Raw genomic sequence first — 20,945 nt, forward strand, 5'->3', positions numbered from 1 at the left:
TAAATACCTCCCAGTATATTCTGAAGTGGGGCTTTCTGTACGTGTGCCTGAAAGTGCAAAGCGTGTACCGACTGAAGGAGGACAGACGTTCTTATTTGCACCAAGACATGTCGAGTCAAACTGAAATCATTCTCCCCGTTTATTATCAACTTCCTCTCTTTGTGCTTCTTGTGTCAAAAAGCTGCTTTCCATTTTTTGAATGTTCGCAGAAATGTGTATATTTCCTTATTTAAATGAAATAAAAATGTTTTATGCTACCTGGAAATGACCACGTTGTCATGTCTTCTGTCTCCTTTTTAAAATGTAGAATTTTAGATTAGACAAAATTAGGGTTTCTCGCCTTAAAGGAACAGTGTGTAGAAATGGAATAAAATATTTATACATCTTTTCTTTTGTGTATAATCACCTGAAAATAAGGGTTGTTTATTTTTATATACGGAGACAGACACATTTTGGTTTTTTCACGTCAGTTCTCCAACACGCTTGGCACTCGGGAGAAATTTCACTTGGTTGTGATCTGCGAACTCACCACTTGATGGTGCCAAATCCTTCACACTGCACCTTTTATAAAGAGTAGGACCATAATTTACAAAATGAGCATCATGCTGTATTGACTTCTATACAACCAGAGGAGTCGCCCCCCTGGTGGTCAGGAGAGAGAATGCAGCTTTAACCCTCTGTGCACAGGTCATTTTCTCGATTTTACATAATTTCTTAAATTCACAAAAGATATGCGTTTAAAATGTGAAGACAGGGATTGAACCTGCTACCTTGTGATTACAGGGCAAACACTCTACCACATGAGCCACATTTATAGGCAGTCTCCTCTTCATAAGAGTTTGATAGTTGTAAATAGGTAAAATAGCAATACAATGTCAAAAATTGTCTTTATTCTTGTTCTATAATTTCATAAATACAACAAACTATAGTTTTTTTGTATATATGTTAGGACTATATAAAACTTCAGAAGCTGTGATATCAAATAGCTTTTGCGGCTCCAGACACATTTTTTTTGTGTGGAAAAAAAGGGCAAAATTGCTATTTGGATAGGAAAGGTTGCTGACCCCTGTCTTAGGTTAACAAAAGCAGTGGAATATATTAATAAAGCATTTTTTTTTTTTTTTTTGTAGAAATGTGGTCGGTCACACCTTTCACCAAAATGATAAAAATGGGACTGAGCTTCATGGGATGTTTGCAAATGAAAAAAAACGTTTTTTGTTTTCAAACAAAAATATGTACTATATATTTCAGTCAAAATGTACTGTATAGAAAAACAAACTATTTACAATGTTTACACGATGTGCATAATTCACTTTCAGTTTCGTTTTTTTAAGAAAGGTTTTCAGAACAAGAACATCAGATGTACTGTGTGTGTGTGTGTGTGTGTGTGTGTGTGTGTGTGTGTGTGTGTGTGTGTGTGTGTGTGTGTGTGTGTGTGTGTGTGTGTGTGTGCGCGCGCGCGCGCCAGTGGCGGGCCGTGCTTTATCGACCAAGGCCTTCAGTGACGTGTAGTTACTTGCGCGTGTATTGAAAGCAGCGCGCTGCACGGGGCGTTCATACAGACTGTCATATACTCACTCTGCTATACGGCCGATTTTTGTGCACTATTACGGGCATGGATGGAGGTCACACGGCGTGTGGACCGACCTGCGGAGCTATTTTAACCACTTACGACGAGAATAAAAGACGCGTTATTAACGGTTACTTATTTATTTTTTCAAACCTCTTTAAAACTCTTCTCACAAGGGTTACTGTATTGTAGCAATTTAAATGAAGTTAAACAACCGTTTAACCCTTCTTTTTCGCAGAAAATGAGGCTCTGTGTCTGGGGGCTTGGTGCGCAAACAGCGGACACTCCATAGAGCAAGCCTCCAACCTCGCCGTTGCTGCGTCATTAAGTCCAGATCAACAGCCAGTCACATTTAGTTATAGCAAGCTAATCCAACAAAACAACGGCACTAAGACACAGCACACACGACATCTCCAGAAAATACGACTGCAGGTGTAAAAACAGTGACACAACCAGCATTTCACTCACTATATATATATATATATATATATATATATATATATATATATATATATATATATATATATATATATATATATATATATATTAGTTTAACCAGCTAGGTAAAATGTGATTGGATGAGAAGACCCTTAACAAGCAGTGGCGTTGTGCCACACAGCAGGCTGAAGGCTTCTGAAGGCTGAAGAGAAGGCAGACAACAGAGCAACACAGGAGCTGGGCAATGAGAAAATAAGCTAATAGGGAAAAATAATTATAATACATGTAGTTAGTGATGGCGAGATGAAGCTTCCTGAAGCTTTGAAGCTTTCCATCCAATTGGTTCGCTCATGGGCCGAAGCTTCATGGGGCTTAATTTGCTCTACTGCGCCACCAAGTGGACAATAAATGTAAAACAGGCAGTGATCATAACGACACCATGGCTTTGGTTTGTGAAGCTTTGAATTTAATGAATTATGTTTGTGACGCCAATACATCAATTATTAACTTATTAATATTGTGTCTATCTTTATGATTTAATGGCGGGGTCAAAATCAAAACTCGAAACCAATTGGGAGAGGGTTGTGATGTGACTGTGGGTCAGTGGTTAGAATATCCGAACTTTCAGTCAGAGGATCTGTGTTTCGAGCCTTGGCTACGCTAGTTCATGTTGATGTGTCCAATTTTGTTAAAGTAAAAATAAGACCTTTTCTACAGTGCTGGGCTTTTTGAGACTATTTCGCCTGCTTTATAAAATACCCTTTCACAGGCACACATGCAGCTGGGTACAGAGAGGAAGGGGGAAATCCATTGAGTTTCTCTGCCCCTTTATATTTCAAATCGCACGGCAAACCCACGAACCATTTTCTGAATCAGTCACGTGGTACGGCCGGCTCGCGAGGCTTTGAACGTCACCGACACAAGCCTCGATACGCGCTTCACCAAAATCTACCTGGATTACTCGACACGCGCATCGAAGCCTCGACACGAAAGGACACATCACTACAAAACGCAGATCCGCGTCGCCCATGTCGGAAGTGTTAACACATGAATCATAGGCTACATCCCAAGTCTCTAAATTGCATCCCTGTTTCCCTCACTTGCGTCCTTTCCTTGCGTCTTAGTCCCTCCCACCAGGGATGCATAGAGAGACGCAAGGAAACCAAGCAGGGAGAGAAGACGCGAGGAAATATGTTTTAAGAGACATGAGACGTCCTTTCCTCTAGAGCGTCACGTGAAGCGACGTCGGTTTATGATGACTGCGGCCGCCGTTAGTCACTTTAACAGCTGACGGAGTTTTGTCCGGAGAGTTTCTAGCGAACATTCCAATAGAAATGCACTTAAAATATTGATAAACATGATTGTATGTTTTCAGTTGATTTAATGGTGTTAAACTACTACGATTTATTTATTTATTATTTACGTCGGTATGTTTTGAAATTCTGATTGTGACATCATTATAAAATATGCCACATAATGAATATAGTTTCTCTTCATTACGTGTTGTAAACAAGCGTTTCCTCTCTCCAGCTCTCTGATTTTAATTACATACATAATAAAAGTTATTGAGGGAAACAACAGATCAAATCTTTGAAGACAGTTGTTTGTGGTCCTTTTATCATTCAGACCTACAATGAACATATTTTAACCAGATGGTGAATAAGAAAACAGATATAATATATAACTTTATTCTGTGATCGTCTCTGGTATGAAACTCGAGCGATCAGTCCGCTCAGCTGCAGCGTCCAATCACATAACAGATGAACAGTGAGGGGGCGTGTCCAGCGTTAAAACACTTCCTGGAAGCCTGCTCTCGGGGCTCCTCGATCATGGCTCCTCCGAGTTCCCTCCTCGCTCCTCGATCCTCGCTCCTCTGAGCAGAATGAGAGCTTTGGGACGGCCGTCAAGATGGCGGCGCAGAACAACAGACTTGAGATACAACCAAAGGAGTTGCCCCCTGGTTGTCACTAGAGAGAATGCAGGTTTTAAGACACTTAAGTATTGCTTTCACTTTTCAGAACCAGAGGTCAACACCTGGATCGGACTATAAATAAACTCGTGATATGATGAGTCATTTTACAGAAAGAATGTGGAGGACTGCTCACTTGTTTTTTTTTGTAAAGCTGTTTATGTAACCGCAGACAGCACTGTTCTACATGAAAGTCTGTTACAGCATCACATCGCTTCTGGCTTTTCACTCTGAAAACACTTTGTTCCGGTTTCCTGTTCCTCAGTTTGTTGACCTGCTGCTGTGGGATTAATGGGTTAGCGAGCTAACCTCTGATTTACATTAAGGTTCCACACAGATGGCTTCTTTTTCCGTTTCTGTCTGATGGGATGTTTTGAATACTAGTCAGCGAATCCAACAAATTACACTTTGCTAAATCCCGCCTCCTCGAACGCAGACAATCAGAGCTTGGCATCGTCCGACAACTATCCGGCCCGGCTCCAGGATGCAACCTCCGGTTTTCGTGCAGCCAATGCTTCATGTCTTAAAGCTGCAGTCTCTTCCCTGACCACCGGGGGGCGACTCCTCTGGTTGTATAGAAGTCTATAGAAAATGACTCTACTTGTCTCTTGATTTATTCCCTCACTTATTCCCTCATTGTAAACATGAGTTTAAGTCTCAATCTCTAGTTTCAAGTCTTCTTCAATACAGCATGATGTTCATTTAGTAAATTATGGTAATTTAGAGTCAAACAGACCATAAAGCTGGGGATGCTTTAGGGCAGGGCTATTGTGGTTGACAGGTTGACACCAGAGACGTATACAGCGTCTCTACGTTGCTCCTCAGTCCAAATATGGTAATTTCACTGGTTTAAAAAAAAATACATGGCAAGACTCAAGGCTTCATAATGTCGGCCCTCAAACCAAAGGGTGACGTCACGATGACCACGTCCACCACAGACTCATCAGTGGTTTCAGATGTTCTTCAGCTCCAGGCTGGTTTCGTGGATTTGGAGCTCATCGTGTTTAAACATTGTGTAATGGTGATGCTCGTTACCTGAAGGTTAACTTCCTTTATGTTGTCTTCCTATTTCTTGGTTCATGATGATACTTGGACGACATACAAATTGATTTTGTGGGATGTCTACGAATGTCAACACGTTGTTTATTTGTTGCTAATAACAATGTGAACACATGCAGCGTTTGGTTTACTGGTTGTGTGACGGTTCCCCTTCACACTCTGCTGCAGCTTCTATCTTTAGCTCTTCAAACCTGTTTTCTCTGCTGAATGTCTTCGTCATCCCGGATATTACATCCTTCAAAAGCGCTTGTTGTTGACCCTCCTTGTAGGCTTCGCTCTGAAACAGACGATATCTTTTCAGGGAGTGCAGCGAGTGGCACTGTGGTCTCCATGGTAACGTAGCTCTAAGCGCTCGACAGGCCTTGAGCGGTTATTCAAATTAAACTATTTGAGAAGTTGAGTGAAAAATCCCCGACCTGCAACCTGCGACTCAACCAAATGAATCATGTGTTTTGTGTTTGTGCATCTCTTAATTAAAGAAACTAAAGCTGTCAAATAAATGTAATGGAGAAAAACATTTAATATTTCTCTCTGAAATGCAGTAAGTTGAAGTTTAAAGTAGCTATACACACACACACACACACACACACACACACATACATACATGTATATACACACACACACACATACATGTATATACACACACATATACATATGTGTATATATATATATATATATATATATATATATATATATATATATACGTACACATATATGTGTGTATGTATATATACATATATATATATGTATATATATACATGTAGTGTATTTATATATATTCATATATTCTCAAGTATAGTACTTAAATGCAGTAGTTTACTAAATTACTTTAGTTGACCTTCTAATTTAGATAAATGCTGTTACAAGTAAAAAATACAGCACATAAAATATTATAATATTTTATACTCAAATATACTCAAATACTCAAATAAAATGTTAGAAAATATATGAAACGTAATATCTTTTATAATAAAATGTTTATATATTATAAATTGTAATTAGATTAATATTACTCATTTATATAAAAGCATGATTTTACTGTAAAGGGAAAAAAACGTAAAATACAAGTATCACAAATTTGTACTAAAGTACAGTATTTCAGTAAATGTTCGTTGCTATATTCCATCACTGGGTAAAGCAAAGGATCATGGGTAATTCAATTGAACCTCATGAGGAGCAGAGACAAACGGAGAATCACAACTCTTCAGGAAAGAAAAGGCGTCAGTCGAGGACTTGTTCTAATCTTTATATACATGATAATTAGTCACCAGTTACAGTACACATATTGTATTTACTACAGAAACACATAATACAGGTACTCAGTGTGTGTTTTACTGTTTTTTTTGTTTATTTTTAAAAACCTAAACTGCATGTTGAAGAAGAGCCAATCATGGGGTTTGTCTTCAGGCTTGGAGGACAAGAAGAAGAAGGAATCAATCATAGCCCTCTGTCATCTCATCCGTCCTCCCCTCCATGGAGCGCTGCAGGAACGAGTCCTAAGACCAGGTCGTGAGTCAGCGTTGGTGCACTTACTGTTCCCTTACTTTGAAGTCAATGGGGTTTTGGTTCAATGCCTGAAATAGGCACTGTGGTTAAGTTAGTTAAATGGACCATAATTCACTAAAACTTCATGCTGTATTGAAGAAGACTTGACACTAGAGATTGAGACTCTAATAAACTCATGTTTACAATGTTTACTGAGGGAATAAATCAAGAGAGAAGGAGAGTCATTTTCGATAGACTTCTATACAATCAAGGGAGTCGCCCCCTGGTGGCCAGGAGTGAAAATCTTAAATTTAAGTTTAATCTTGAACATAAATGTTTTATTTGCCACAGAGTTTATTTTCCGCAAAAAATCGAATGGAGAAAAATAAATCCCATTGGCTTATCGTGGAGGGAACCAGTGGGACCTTCCAAATCGCTCCGTCCCTGCAGCACTCCGTTAGCCGCCTTAGCAGACATTTCAAAAGAGGGCACGGGTCCAAGAAGTCCGGACAAACTTTTTCAAATGGACACAAACTGCTGAGGAACGTGAAGAACAAAGCTTCACATTAATTATTTTTCCACACAACAAAATTATTTAAAACCCCCAAAAATAACTAGATTTCGTACACGAGGTGTAGGAGTGAGTTGAGTCCTTCGTACCGGCGGCAGGTTATGACTCACAACCCTGTTCTGGGGGGGGGAAACAAATTAGGAATTTACTTCAGGAGCTTCAACGTTTCTGCTCCGTGACCTTTTCAAGTTCTGGCTGACAGAGACACATTTTCTTTTGTTGTTGCCTCCTTCAGCAGAAGACAAATCCCTCAGAGAGCCTTTTGATGCAACGTTATTATTGCTTACAGAGGAAGAAAAAAAATAAAAAGCTTGTTTGTGTGTGTGTGTGTGTGTGTGTGTGTGTGTGTGTGTGTGTGTGTGTGTGTGTGTGTGTGTGTGTGTGTGTGTGTGTGTGTGTAAATAGATTCATGGAGGGGCTCTCTATAGTTAAGACAGTGATTATGATTACCACCATCATCATCATCATCATCAGGGAAGGGACTCAGAGGAACGTTTTTAGTGCAAGCAGAGCGTGAGTGAGGGAGGAGGTGTGGGCTTCTCCAGCGATTCACCACGAGGAGTGATGGGTTTTTATTGCTCATACAGTGACGACTTCTGGCGGTTTTGCGATATGATGAGTCACACCGTTTAATTGATTTACAGGGTTTTGATGAATGCAACCCATGGATCCCCACACCTTTTTCCCCCTAGAGCGTAGATAATTATTCACATCATCACGGAGGACCTGCTGTGAAACTACATCAGTGAATCACAGAGGACAAGAAAGTACTGCACAGCTGATCTGAGGGTGTGGTCTCAAGTACAACATGCTCCAATCAACTGCCACCATTTACACAAAAAATACTTTTAATCTCAAAATGAGAAATCAATCTTTTCATAATAATACCATATATTTATAAGATGTTGTAACAATGACATAAGCCTTGTTTTGAAGTATTGTTTTGATCAAAGATCAACTTTCTTGTTATAATAACCACAACTTGTTGTAATAACAAAAGACCAAGTATGTTGTTGTATAAATATCTGATGACAAAGTATCTCACTGTCAGAAGAAGTATAATCATGTTATAAGAGCATCTAATGCCGATATCGGTCAGTCCACCACTTTGGTCCCGACTGAAATATCTCAACATCCATTGTATGAATTGTCAGGAAATTTGGTCCAGGTATTCGTGGTGCCCAGAGGATGAATACTGATGACTTTGGTGATCACTGGACATTCCCTCTAGCGTCACCAGGAGGTTCACATTAGTGGGTTTGAGTGAATTTTCTCCACATCCATTGTCATGAAATTTGGCACCGGAATTCATGTTCCCCTGAGGATGAATTGTAATAACTTAAGTATATTCGGATCGAGCTCTTATTCTGGTTATTAAAGGAATAACAAGGTACATGTCAACGTATCTAACCATTCTCTTTTTTTATGTTTAAATTGGCAGCTGCAGATTGGAGATGCAGTATTTGAAGCCAATAATTAACATTTTCATGTCTATTTTTGCCCCAGATTTGGTTATTCATGTCAGGGTAAGGAAGCAGGGTGAAATAGAAGCTAGGCCACGATAGTACACTACAACTCCTCCAGTGAAAGCTAGACTGGTTCAACAACTTTTACATATTTTAGCAGCTCTTGAAGGCAGCGGCTGTTCCATAACATCACATCCTCACCTCGACCTCAGCCCGGTGGTGGGAGACTTAGGGATCCAGATCCAACAACTGACCCAACTGTCGGGCCTCATGGAGCATGGAATAAAACCATTGATTTACAAGACATAATTATTATATGTACACTCCTCCAGCATTTCGCTCAACTCACAATTAGTATGTGTATTTTGAAAAATGATCATGATTTCCGTTGTGATCTTCTTGGGGTATCGACCAATGTTTTTAGAGACCACAATGGCGCCTCAACAAAAGGGGATCCAGTGGCTGTAGTTTGTTGAGTGTCTCGGCAGTACATTCCTCATAGCAAAAATGCTAAGATACCCCAAAGAAAACACCACCTCATGTCGACACGCCTCCCCGCGAGGACACTCTGGGACACATGAGGTACATTCTGGCTCCACTGATGCTCTTCGCTTATCAGTCCATCGGATGGTTTACAGGAAAGGGAGCCCCCATCTGCCAATAAGACTGAAAGAAAGGAGGTGATGGCCCTCAAGCCAGTAACCATTTGTCTGGGGAATCACATTTTGTTGGCGGGGCCAGGAAGGTGGAGGCACAGTGTACAGAACCTGGTCGTCACTAACGTCCTGATGTTTGGAAAGTCACTGCATCCACCAAAGAATTTGGTCGGGATAATTAATGCGTCGAAAATGACCGTTCAGTAAACTCCACCCCCCGATGTGTGATCGCTAATTGCAAAAGTGCATTAATGTACAAAGATTTTACCATTTTGGGCTGCTTGCGATTGGCAGTTGGTTTTATCTCATTTGGATCCGAGCCAATAATGCTTGTAATTTACTTTCCGAGATAGTAGGCTATTGCAAACATTGTCAGACTGATGAATTTCATGTCATAACTACGTCAGCTTGCTTTTAAAAATAAGCTATGGTGGTATATTGGTTGTTAAAATGTGTCTTTTCTCGTGGTTATGACTCATACGCCATAATTTTCCTTTGAAATACGATAATTTCAAGTGTCTGGTATGATAGTTTGACATTACCCATCTGGCAACGCTGCTCCACATACTGTTAGTTTTGTTAAGCCTTTCCAACCTCAAAAAACATAAGAGAAAAGTATAAGGAATGTTAACGTAGCATTCCTTCCAAATCTAAACAGAATATCTAACAACATTATTTGTCGGGGTGACAGGATGTGTTGGGAAAAGGCTCCAAACCCTCAGGATTGGGACTACTGGGAAGCATTTCCCAAACCAGTACTGGATGCTACTAACTACAGTATATCTCAGTGCAACGTGAGCATCTCTACACCAGTCTTATGCTGAGATAACTTTACATCAACAACTCGGTTCGTCCTCATCCTCAAATCCTATTTCTCTTAATGTCAGAAAAAAATAGTTTGAGGTCTCTTTTCCGTGAGCTAAGCATCTAAACCGGGTGATGTCAGAACAAAATTATTTTCTGATACAGTTTCCCTCATCGTACTGTATGTACTACTGGGGATAACTAGTACAGTACAAAAACAATTAATTTACTTCTACATGGATTATCAGATGCTGACATTGCTAACGTTATGTCAGTCTCATGTAGCTTTACCTCAGTCTTTTATCATTATGTCACATAGAGTAGTTAACTAAGGGCACCTTTAAGACTCCTTATACACGGTTCTTGTCTCAAAGTCAACCGGACAGAAGAGTTTTCAGCCAAACTCCCGGAGTGAAGGCTAACAGTCACTTGCTCCCCCAACAAATTTTAATGTGTAGCATTAAGAGGCAACCAAAGCATTGTTTTAGGACTTTGAAAATGACACGTCACATGTAACTTTACCCTCAATCTTTAAGCGTGATGTCACATAGAGTAGTCAACAAAGGGCATATTTAAGACCCCTTATGCACGGTTCTTGTCTCAAAGTCAACTGGACACGCAAGTTTTCAATCAACTCCTAGAACTAACGGCAATCAACGAGCTGGCGAAAATAGAAATATGCCCGTGGCGGTTATTTTAGCAAAAATGTGTCTTTTTTTGGCAGCCAGAAACAATGTTTCAAAAACAGTTACTGTGAATTTTGAGTTGTAGCTATATGTTGTAGCTAAACGTGTAGCTAAATGTTGCAGCTAAATGTGCGAGTCTAGTTGACCTGGCAAACTAAAGGGGGCGGGGTTTAGAGCACAGTCACTTGCTCCCACAACACATTTAAAAATATAACATTAAGAGGCAACCAAAGAATTGTTTAGTACTTTAAAAAGGACAATCAAGACTTGGGAGCATTGGGGTTCACGAGGGGTCAGGGGTTTATTTATGATTTCATAATTTCATAGCAAATGTTTAGTATAGCTAGTTTCGTCATTAAGTATGGTTAGGTACAGTAATGCTGTTTTAAGCACAGATCAGTCTCACCAAGTTAATATGGGTGCTATATCATTATTAGTTGTTTTTTATTCATATAAATCTGTATTATTTGATGATTACATTTGTTAATTATGAATATGAATTAGCATTAAAGAGAAACTCTACCATATTTGGTGTTGGGTATAAGAAACCAATGAAGGTATTGTTGAGCTTTGCTAACGTAACTGATGACTGGGGATCGTTAACACGACCATTTTATGTACAGATTCTCTTCATGTTATTCCACTATGAAATCTAAAGGACGTGTCTGGAAATATACTTATTCACTTTCTTAACGATAACTTTGACGCGTGAGAGTGGTATCAAACTTTAGGAAATTAAGAAAATTAATAAACGGCAAACTTTTCCTTTAACGTGGCACGAAAGTCCTTAATGGTTAATAATAAAACATGGATTTAATAATTTGTGAAAATGTGTGTAAAGGAAGGAGGCTTTAGTAACACATATGGAAGGCACGTGTTCTTCAGCTTTCAACTATCCTGGCTCAACATTAAATAGTTTGCACTTATCAAGCTGGAAAATACTTCCAATGGGTTTCGTGTAAAAGTGAATACACTTGGGAGTATTTAGCAAAAGTATATATTTTGAAGTATCCCTCCACTCAGGAGTATATCCCCATCTGGAATACTGGGACTACATGAAGCATTTATTCAGGTAAGTGACTGCTAATCTTTTATAATCCGGCGTTCTTTTATTATTATTTTATTGTTCTTTTAGTGCTTTTATCTGCAGAAAAATTGCGGTTGGATAATGGCGAGGTCATTGACTGGATGGGAGAAAGATGACGAACAGCATGTGACCCAGAAAACCAGGAGCAACAATTGTTCCGGCCTCCTCCGTTAACTTTATCTGCCACCAAGGGATTGTTACGCCATTTGAGTTTAATTTAATGTTCGGTCGCTTGACATTCTCGACTGTGCCACCTCACCCTGATTGTTTTCAATAAAGTTGCCTTTAGGGTTTGTGTTGATCTTTTTTTTTTAAGGAATCGGAAGATATGTATGTATCGTCATTGTATTTTTTTTAATCCAGTATAAATATACTAAATAAGTTGTGAGATCAAATCTTTCTCTCTGCACGTACCCGAGAACAAGTGTTGAGCGACCGAGCACATAAATTATTCTTAAACGTGTGTTCAGACTGAAAATGCAAAGGGAACTGCAGGGCTTGTGTTTTAGTGGGCTGGCTGACATTTTAAATTCAATATATAACCACATAATTTCTGCAGGAGCCACGACTACCTACTATCAAAGAAAGACGTGTTGTTGAAGGCCGAGGTGGGTTGGGGGGGTGCTGAGGGCAGGACCGGACAAATGGAGGTGATGGTTTTGGTTTTGGGTCACCTCTCTTTAGAAGGTGGTGTCGTGGGGCAGGTGAGGCGCCGCCACTCCGGGCCTCCGGTCAGAGTGGCGCTGCATGTGCGGCAGCAGTTGTCCGACTGGCAACAGGCCGAGCAGCCGCTTGGATGCGCCTGGCCTCCTCCGGACCCACCGGCGACTCCCAGAACCGAGCATGCGGCTTTGCCTCACCGCCTGGCCCAACAGCGTGGCGGCCTGGGGCCACAGCGGGTCCGTGAAGCCAGAGGCGCCGGGCTCCTGAGAGGGGATACAGGACCTGCGCCTTGGCGTGCGCTCTTCTCGGTAGATGCGGGAGGCCGGGAAGAGGTCGGGGCTGAAGTCGGAGAAGGGTTGCCGCGGGATCAGGGAGATGCGGCCTTCCAGCGACGGCCCCTGCAGGTCGAGGCTAGTTCTGTCCGTGAACGAGTCCGTTCGGTCTTCATAGCCGAGGTCAGCGGGCGCTGAGCACTGCTGCAGCGGCCAGCCGCCGCGACCCTTCCCCCCTATGTCCGCAGTGCTGCCGCCGTCGCGCTCTACTCTGACCGCCTCGTCTTCCTCCTCCTCCTCTTCCTGATCCTCCTCCTCCACCTCCGCGACCTCCTCCGCCCCTGCATCTTCCTCCGCCGCACCCTCCTCCTCGACCTCCGTGCCGGTGGCCAGCGGCGAGCGTGGGTCCCGCAGAAAGACCACTATGACGGTGATGTTGTCGCTGGAGCCTGCGTCGCGCGCCGAGGCCACCAGCTTGTGGGCCACCATGGTGGTGTCTCCGGTGTTCTCCTCCAGGTGGTCGCTGACCACTTGCACCGCCTCGTCGGGAGTCACCGTGTCCCAGAAGCCATCGCAGGCCAGGATCAGGTAGTCTTCTGAACCGTCCAATGGGAAGACGTCATGGTCTGCCTCACCACAGATGTACGGCTTGTGCTCCGAGTCGCCTGCCAACAGAGGTCAAAAGTCTAGATCAGTGGTTCTTAACCTGGGTTCGATTGACTTTACCGACCCCAGGGGTTCGGTGAGTCACTCTCAGGGGTTCGGCAGGGGTCAAGACACACACAGTATAGCCCGGTTCACACTAGCAATGTCGGGCCGCAACACACACATTTTCTTCTTTTCGTCACATTGATTTGCAGTAAATATTCATTGAGTTATGTTTTTGTGTGAAATTCATGCTTTGTTGATTTTGTTCTTTGAACACAGTGATTTTGTGTGCAACTGATGCATGGTTCATTTTGTGCACTAACAAAATATATAGCTATGTTTTGAAGAAATCATATTTTATTTGTCCAATTATGAAGGGTTCGGTGAATGCACTGATGAAGCTTGCAGGGTTCAGTACCTCCAATAAGGTTAAGAACCACTGGTCTAGATCCTCTCGTTTCAGCAGACTAAGATAAAACAAGAGTGTACACAACATGTTAGTTGTGTAACACAGTGATTTTCAACTTGTGGGTCAACTGGACCCGTTTTCAGTGGGTCCTTTGCCTGGGCAAAAAATAAAAAATTATAATAATTATATAATATATATATTTTTTTCATCCTGTGGTTTTATTTTGAAGGGACTTTGTTATGTGGAGTGTTGTTTTTTTGCCGGCTCTGGTTTCAACTTGTTTTGCATTTGTCCCTACGTGTTTTCAGCAGCGTGTGCCACATTGGGTCAAACCATCCTGATATGGGGGAGACTCTGGGTTTTCAGGATAATTAAATTAAACAGCCTACTGAATATAAAATTCACAACTGGTGAAGCTCGGGGGTCGTGAGGAGAATTGAGTGCTGCTTCATTTTCTGTAAAGCACAATGTTTTTCAGTATTTACCTACTGATGAGTTAATCACAAGAAAAGTTAATTTTGTATATATGAATCCTTTTGAATTGCACTTTTTGTTTAATTTATTTAGAATTTGTGGAAAAGCTACTCCTCAAGACAGTGACTTTTTCCATAGTAAAGTGTTTGTCATAGATTCAATGAGTGTGTATTCTCAGCTAAAGTTAGGCCATGTTAGTCTTTTTGAAACTACTTCTTAGTTGTTGGACTTTTTTGGTTGTTTACATGAAAGCTGTTGAGTCTGTTTTAAAAATGGCTAAAGATTCTGAATGGTTATGTATGTTGTAATACCTTGTGTCCTGAAGATGCACTTTTTGTTTTAAATTAAAATGCAGCTAATTGAGTGTAAAAGGATATAGTTCCCTCTCTAGCATCGCCACCAGCTGCTCGTTTTGGTTCATCAATAAACTCGTTTTTGTGTTGGCATACATATTCTGTACTATCTCAGGTTAAAACTGCATCATTTTTTCATTAAATTAATTTGAGAAGTTGAGAATGTTTGGGCTTGTCATTCAGGGGTGATGGTGGGTCCCAGAGCCAGACCAGTTGAGAACCACTGGTGTAACGGACTGCTGTCGATCCGTACGGATCATATCACGGTTCGGCACGCATGTTTAACGTCAACCATCAACAGTGTGAAATAAAGTTTTACTGATGATCGTTATCCTTCAATATTCAGTAAAATATGCGATTAGGACTTCAGCATGCATGTTTTTCTAGTCTTAGATCTCTGATCATGTGACTTTGTAAACAACCAATCAGTGGTTAAACCAACAGGAGGAGAGCTAGTAACGTTAGCAGCACCGCTAACGGAAAACCAGCAGAGATTCACTTCAATTACATTATGATGCGTTCAGGCTCTGCTTAGTGAAAAGGAGTATTGAGGGAATGTAAATTATATGATAATCATGATTTGTTCACATGTGATCTTGTAAAATGTAATGAATCCAGTTTTTTAAAGGAGATGTTTTCACAGCAACATAAATAGATATTTAAGATGAATTATAAGCTGTTCACAACCTCTAACTCAGTGTTTTTCAACCTTTTTTGAGCCGCGGCACATTTTCTACAATACAAAAATCCCGCAGCACACCAACAACCAAAAAGGTTACAAAATGTCACATTGTAGCATAATACAGCATATATGGTAGGTCATTATTGCGCTGTCTACTGGCATGGAAGAGTATTTAATTACTAGACGAGACACTATATTGCAGGCTCAGACACTCATCAATGGCAAATTATTTGCGGTAACTAAATAATATTTTTTGGACCGATTAAGTGAAATTGGACATTTTCCCACGGCACACCTGATGATCTCTCACGGCACAGTGGTTGAAAATCACTGCTCTAAGCAACTTACAATACATCATTAAACTAATAATGACAAGATTTGTTTTAATCCGTATAAATACAAAGTTTTATTTCCTTATGATTTGAATTGTGTGTTTTGCGAAGAAAAAAACCTAAAAATGAAACTATAAGTTACGACAACAAAGTAAATGGATAACATTTTGATTTTTTTTTATAGCGACTTCGGAGCTGTTGAAAAGATTTTTGGGCCGATGAAAAAAAAAAAAATCTTTGTAGACCAGCTGCTATAATGAAACAACAAAGGGATCTGTATCTGCCAATGATCGGCAAAATAATTGATGTGACCAGGGATCTCTAATTTACTCCATTTTTTCTTTTGTACTGATCCGAACCCTGAGTTCGATGATCCGTTGCACCACCGCTCCATGTGCTCTATTGAGCGTCAATACTTTACCTATTGCTCTGGATACAGACAGGCTGCCGTTAACCCTCCATGTGCCGAACCAGATCACGCAGCCTCCCAGAGCCTCGATCCTCTGCTTCTCATCCTGCAGACGCACGAGAAGCACAGGATCAGTAAGTATCTACTGATTTATGATGAGGAATAAGATCCCGTGATTAATATCTACTGTGGTAGTGGTGAAGACTGTCACATTATTTAAACTTTCAAATGAGGTATTATTTCATTTCAAACCCGAGGAATACATTTAAATGCAATACAAATACTTCCTATTGTGAAGTCTGAAGAAGAGTTTTGCTAAAGCAACACCTCGTCTGTTAATTCCAGCTGGTCACTGGTTGCTGATTTATCTGAAAATACAGATTGTGTGTGTGTGTGTGTGTGTGTGTGTGTGTGTTACCTCTCGGTCTGGTTTGTGTGGTTTCATCAGCTCCACGACTTGTCCTTTCCTGACCAGGATGACCTGCGAGTCCCCCAACCAAGCCACGTACAGCGTCCGCCCGCGCAGGAACGTCACCACGCCCGTCGTGCCGCATCGCACGTGCTGCCGGACACACGGACAACGTTTCAGTGTTAAGCTCGCGCACGCCGAGTGGCAGCTGCACTGCGACTGTACTTCATACTGGAATACAGGATCGTGAGATGAGTCATTGGTGGAGGGGGAGTTCCGTGTTTGTATTTCGGAGGAAAATAAAGACCCAAATAAAGGCAATGGGGTCAATGTGCATCACATAAAACATAAAACATCCCCGGTTCCTGCTGCTGTTTATTACTACTCTACAGGTTAAGGTCACTGGCTGATAAAAGAGTTTTTAAATAGTGGGTAGAAGGTAACAAATCCATTTTGAGGTGCTTGTACTTCCTCTAAGTATTTAAGTATTCCCATTGTATGCTTCTATACATAGTTCATTTACAGATTTTGATTATTAACACTAAATATAAAATTGCTACGAAATGATGATGTATTAATCCACCCAGTAGTATATAGAGTAATTACAATTAGCTCCACCTTCACCATTTGTAACATTAAAGTGATGAACTCATTAGTCCATCAATTATTATAATCCAATAATTTAATATATATCATTGATTATTGAATGAGTACTTTTACTTTTGGTACTTTTAAAATAGATAGATAGATAGATAGATAGATAGATAGATAGATAGATAGATAGATAGATAGATAGAGCAATATATGTACTTTATTAATCCCTAATTAGGTATATATTGAAAGTATTAAATATATTTTGATGCTCATATCTTTGTCTATTTACTTGAGTGTAATTTACTTGTCACTGAGTATTTATACACAGTGGTATTACTACTTTTACTTTGAATACTTCTACCAACTACCAGTGGACCCCACATACGGTTGATCGTCTGTTGCCCCGCAGCAATTTAAAATTTGCTTTAAATAAAGTACTTGCACTTTACTTGAGTCTTTTCTTGTGTATACTTGTGAATACTTGTACTCCGCTAAATCTCAGAGATAAATATTACTACATTTAACTGATGGCTTTAATTAATTTACAAATGATGATATATATATGTGTTGCTCATAGCTTAATACCCAACAATTTATAGAAGTATGATAAATCAATTAATCAATTTGTCCAATGAGGGACAATTAATTGGCAACTACGATGATGATTGTTAGTTTTCACGTAAAAAGAAAAATAGACAAAGTAGCAGTTATCATAGTAGTATCGCAGTACTGTGGCAGTAGTAGTATTATTATTATTAAACAAATAAACGACAGGTAGCTTTGCATCCTCCTCATGATTACAGCGCTCCGTGTGGTCTGATGGAAGTTAATGTGAACATGTTCCTCCGCTTAAGAATGAGCTTACCTCTCGCTTGGCCTTCTTCACGAAGCGCTCGTCGGTGACCCTGAAGGCTCCGCAGAGCGCCTCGATCGGGTCCTGGTCGAAGCATTCCTGCTTGACCAGGTTGACGTGCAGGTGGTTGGCAGCATAAATGGCGGCGTCCACGCCGCCGTGGCCGTCAAACACCCCAAAGTAAGCCTGCTCCTCCTGATCCTGAGGGACAAATGCAGTCACATGGTAATGCTGTGTTCACACAAAAAGCGTTGCAAATTTTTTGCGCGAGTAAATTATGTGCAAAGTCAATGCACAGACGCGAATGGTTGAGAACAACACGAATTCCCGCCAGAATGACGCGACACAAAGAATTTGCGCAAGTTGAAATTTCCCAACTCTGGGCGAAAAATTCGCGTGACTCTGAGTTGCGAAAGCCAATCAGCGTTGAGATGCGGCAGTCATTCAGACACAGCTCCTGGGCGAGTCAGTGAAATCCACCGAGCTGTGTGCGGCTACGGATAATATTATGAACCCAGACACGAGGACATCTAATGTTCCGACGTTTGTGGAATTTCCACAACAACGATAAAGCAGAACTTGTGGTTATTTCCATGGTGGATGGCGGAAATGGTAACTGTTTTTACAGAGATAAGCCACGCCCCCTTGTCGAGAATGAAGCCAATGACCACATAAAGTCAAGCGAGTAAACTCACGCGAGTAAAGCGTTGCAAGAATTCGCTTAGCTTTTGGTGTGAACGTAGCATAACAGTTCAGTTCACACTCCAGGTCTGCACAAATATGCACTTAGTAAAAATGACAAAACTCTTTGCAGTAAACCAAAGATAATAGTAGGAAAATGTATGACAAAAAAGTAGGCAATAACAATATGTAAAAAAACAAGTTATATGAAAGCAGCACCAAAGGAAGAAATGAAAAGGAACTCGAACTGAAACTGTCCAGACAGCGTTGCGATGAACCGAAGCTTCGTATCTTCATCGTATCTACCTGAAGGTTGAAGAGTGTGTTGAAGTCGGGGATGATGACGTGCTTGTCCTCCATCTTGCGCCTCATGTTCTTGATGGCGTGGATGGAGGTTTCGTAGTACGGCTGAGGACGGCGGCGGAAAGGCAGCTCCTTCAGCCAGAGGCAGCAGACCTCAAACAGTCTGTTGAACACTAGCCAGGCGAGCTTCACAGACTCCATCTCTAACACACACACACACACACACACACACACACACACACACACACACACACACACACACACACACACAGTTGTTATGCACAAGGTAACTAAGTCATCGCTCTTACATAGATTCAACGGTGATTTAATTCTACTCATTCTACTGAGTTTAGTTTTCTTGATAGACCCACTTCTGTATTTCCATCTTTGCTACAAGGATTCCTTTCCTTTAATGCTGCTTTAAACAATTATAAACCAGCTTAAATTACTGCAAATTGGCCGCGTAATTAAAAAAATGGTCACTAATAAGAATAACAGCAGCGGGCCGTTAAGCCCCTGGTACTTCGAAATGGTCTTTGACAACTTAAAAGGGTTTTTTTGTCTTTTGTGCCCCTGGTACTCTAACTCGGGCCCCTGGTACTCTAACTCGGGCCCCTGGTACTCCCAAACGGCCACTTAAGAGTTTTTTTGTTGTCGTTTTTTACTTTCTCGCCGCTGATAATCTAACTGTTATTCAGCAATCTAGATTGTTTTGCTTTTATTTGGGAACTATTTATTTTCCCATGGCTGCCAACATGTCTGTGGATTATGGAGTAACCGTGGTCTTGATTTCTGGAAAGAGACATTTTTCAAATGGATTTTATTGCTTTAATCTCCACAAAACGTCTCCAACACTTTAACCTCTTGAACTTTTGATTAAAAAAAAGCCCTTTAATGTTTAGTATTCACAGCATCACTATAGTGAGAATATGATTACTCAAATCCTGGTGATCATTTAAATGAGAATCTGTGTGTTTTGTTCTGCCCTCTAGCGGTCAAATACCACTTAATGCAGCTTTTGTGCGGTTGAGAACTGGGACAAAGCCCTGGTGGTTAGATGCCTGCTGTGTATCTGTGTGTGTGTGTGTGGGAGACCTAATTTGTCTGTGCCTCTATGTGTGTGTGTGTGTGGGAGACCTAATTTGTCTGTGCCTCTATGTGTGTGTGGGGGGTGTGTGTGTGTGTGCGTGTGAGAGAGAGAGAGAGAGAGAGAGAGAGAGAGAGAGAGAGAGAGAGAGAGAGCAGTCTCGTGGGCTCCCCGGGGACTCACGTGGTAGTGGGTCAGCTCCATCTTCCACAGGCTTATTGAGGTGATGGATAGAGAGGTCGGTCTGTAGGAGGCTGTCTGCTGTGGCTCTGGCCAGCGCTGCAGCCAGGGAGCACGGGCAGTTACTGTGGAGGGGGGGGTAACACAGTTATGAATGGATCGAGAAGAAAAATCATATCAGGATAATCCTCCGTGGAGATGAGCAATGTCATCAAGCCGGTTTATTGCACTGAATAACAAGGTGGTTTTTCTATTCTTTGATGGTTTGTTTTTCCTTTCCTGTACAGAACAGGCTGAGACATTGACACAGACATTAACATTGAGGATGTTATTGCAGATATTGGCGGCAATAGAGTGTATATAGTATGTATGCTGATAATAAGAAATTGCATAACAGAAATGTCAAATATACGTTTGAGGGATCGTTTTCATTACATACAGTAGTTTGTAACATGAGAGCATGGACAAATTCGTTGATTTTAACCTGTAAAATGTAAAATATATCGCATTGCTTGATCACTTTTAGTTTGAAAACAAATGTATGCATCCTGACTCAAATAGCTGGATTGGGTATCTATTTCATACTTTGCTTAAATTTTGACCAATTTGAACTTTTGAATTGTAATTCCTGGTCATTTTGAAGAATCTTTTTTGTTTTAAGTCGCTGGTGTATGATGTATTATCTTCATAACACATTTTTAAAAAATCTCTAAATGTAATATATATGTATTTCTTTGTTACATTTTGTTCTGACCAGCTGAGGAACCCTAAAGTAAGTGAGTATTTATCCTCTGGGGACCGTGAA

The 20,945-nt window shown here is 40.9% G+C and overlaps 1 protein-coding gene across 1 annotated transcript in view; it reads right to left on the reverse strand.

The window, feature by feature from the left end:
- Window positions 1-12,471: 12,471 nt before the first annotated feature.
- The window catches only part of ppm1e (protein phosphatase, Mg2+/Mn2+ dependent, 1E), a gene marked incomplete at both ends in the record, with an annotated part of 36,472 nt that continues 27,998 nt past the window's right edge, over window positions 12,472-20,945 (reverse strand). Inside the window, 6 exons of the mRNA XM_079237802.1 lie at window positions 12,472-13,391; window positions 16,046-16,139; window positions 16,452-16,595; window positions 17,902-18,090; window positions 18,877-19,076; window positions 20,144-20,265. Of these exons, the coding sequence (XP_079093928.1) occupies window positions 12,472-13,391; window positions 16,046-16,139; window positions 16,452-16,595; window positions 17,902-18,090; window positions 18,877-19,076; window positions 20,144-20,265 (1,669 nt within the window). The remainder of the gene's footprint in view (window positions 13,392-16,045; window positions 16,140-16,451; window positions 16,596-17,901; window positions 18,091-18,876; window positions 19,077-20,143; window positions 20,266-20,945) is intronic.

Source organism: Taurulus bubalis (genome assembly GCF_910589615.1).
Source record: "Taurulus bubalis genome assembly, chromosome: 2".
Lineage (NCBI taxonomy): Eukaryota > Metazoa > Chordata > Actinopteri > Perciformes > Cottidae > Taurulus > Taurulus bubalis.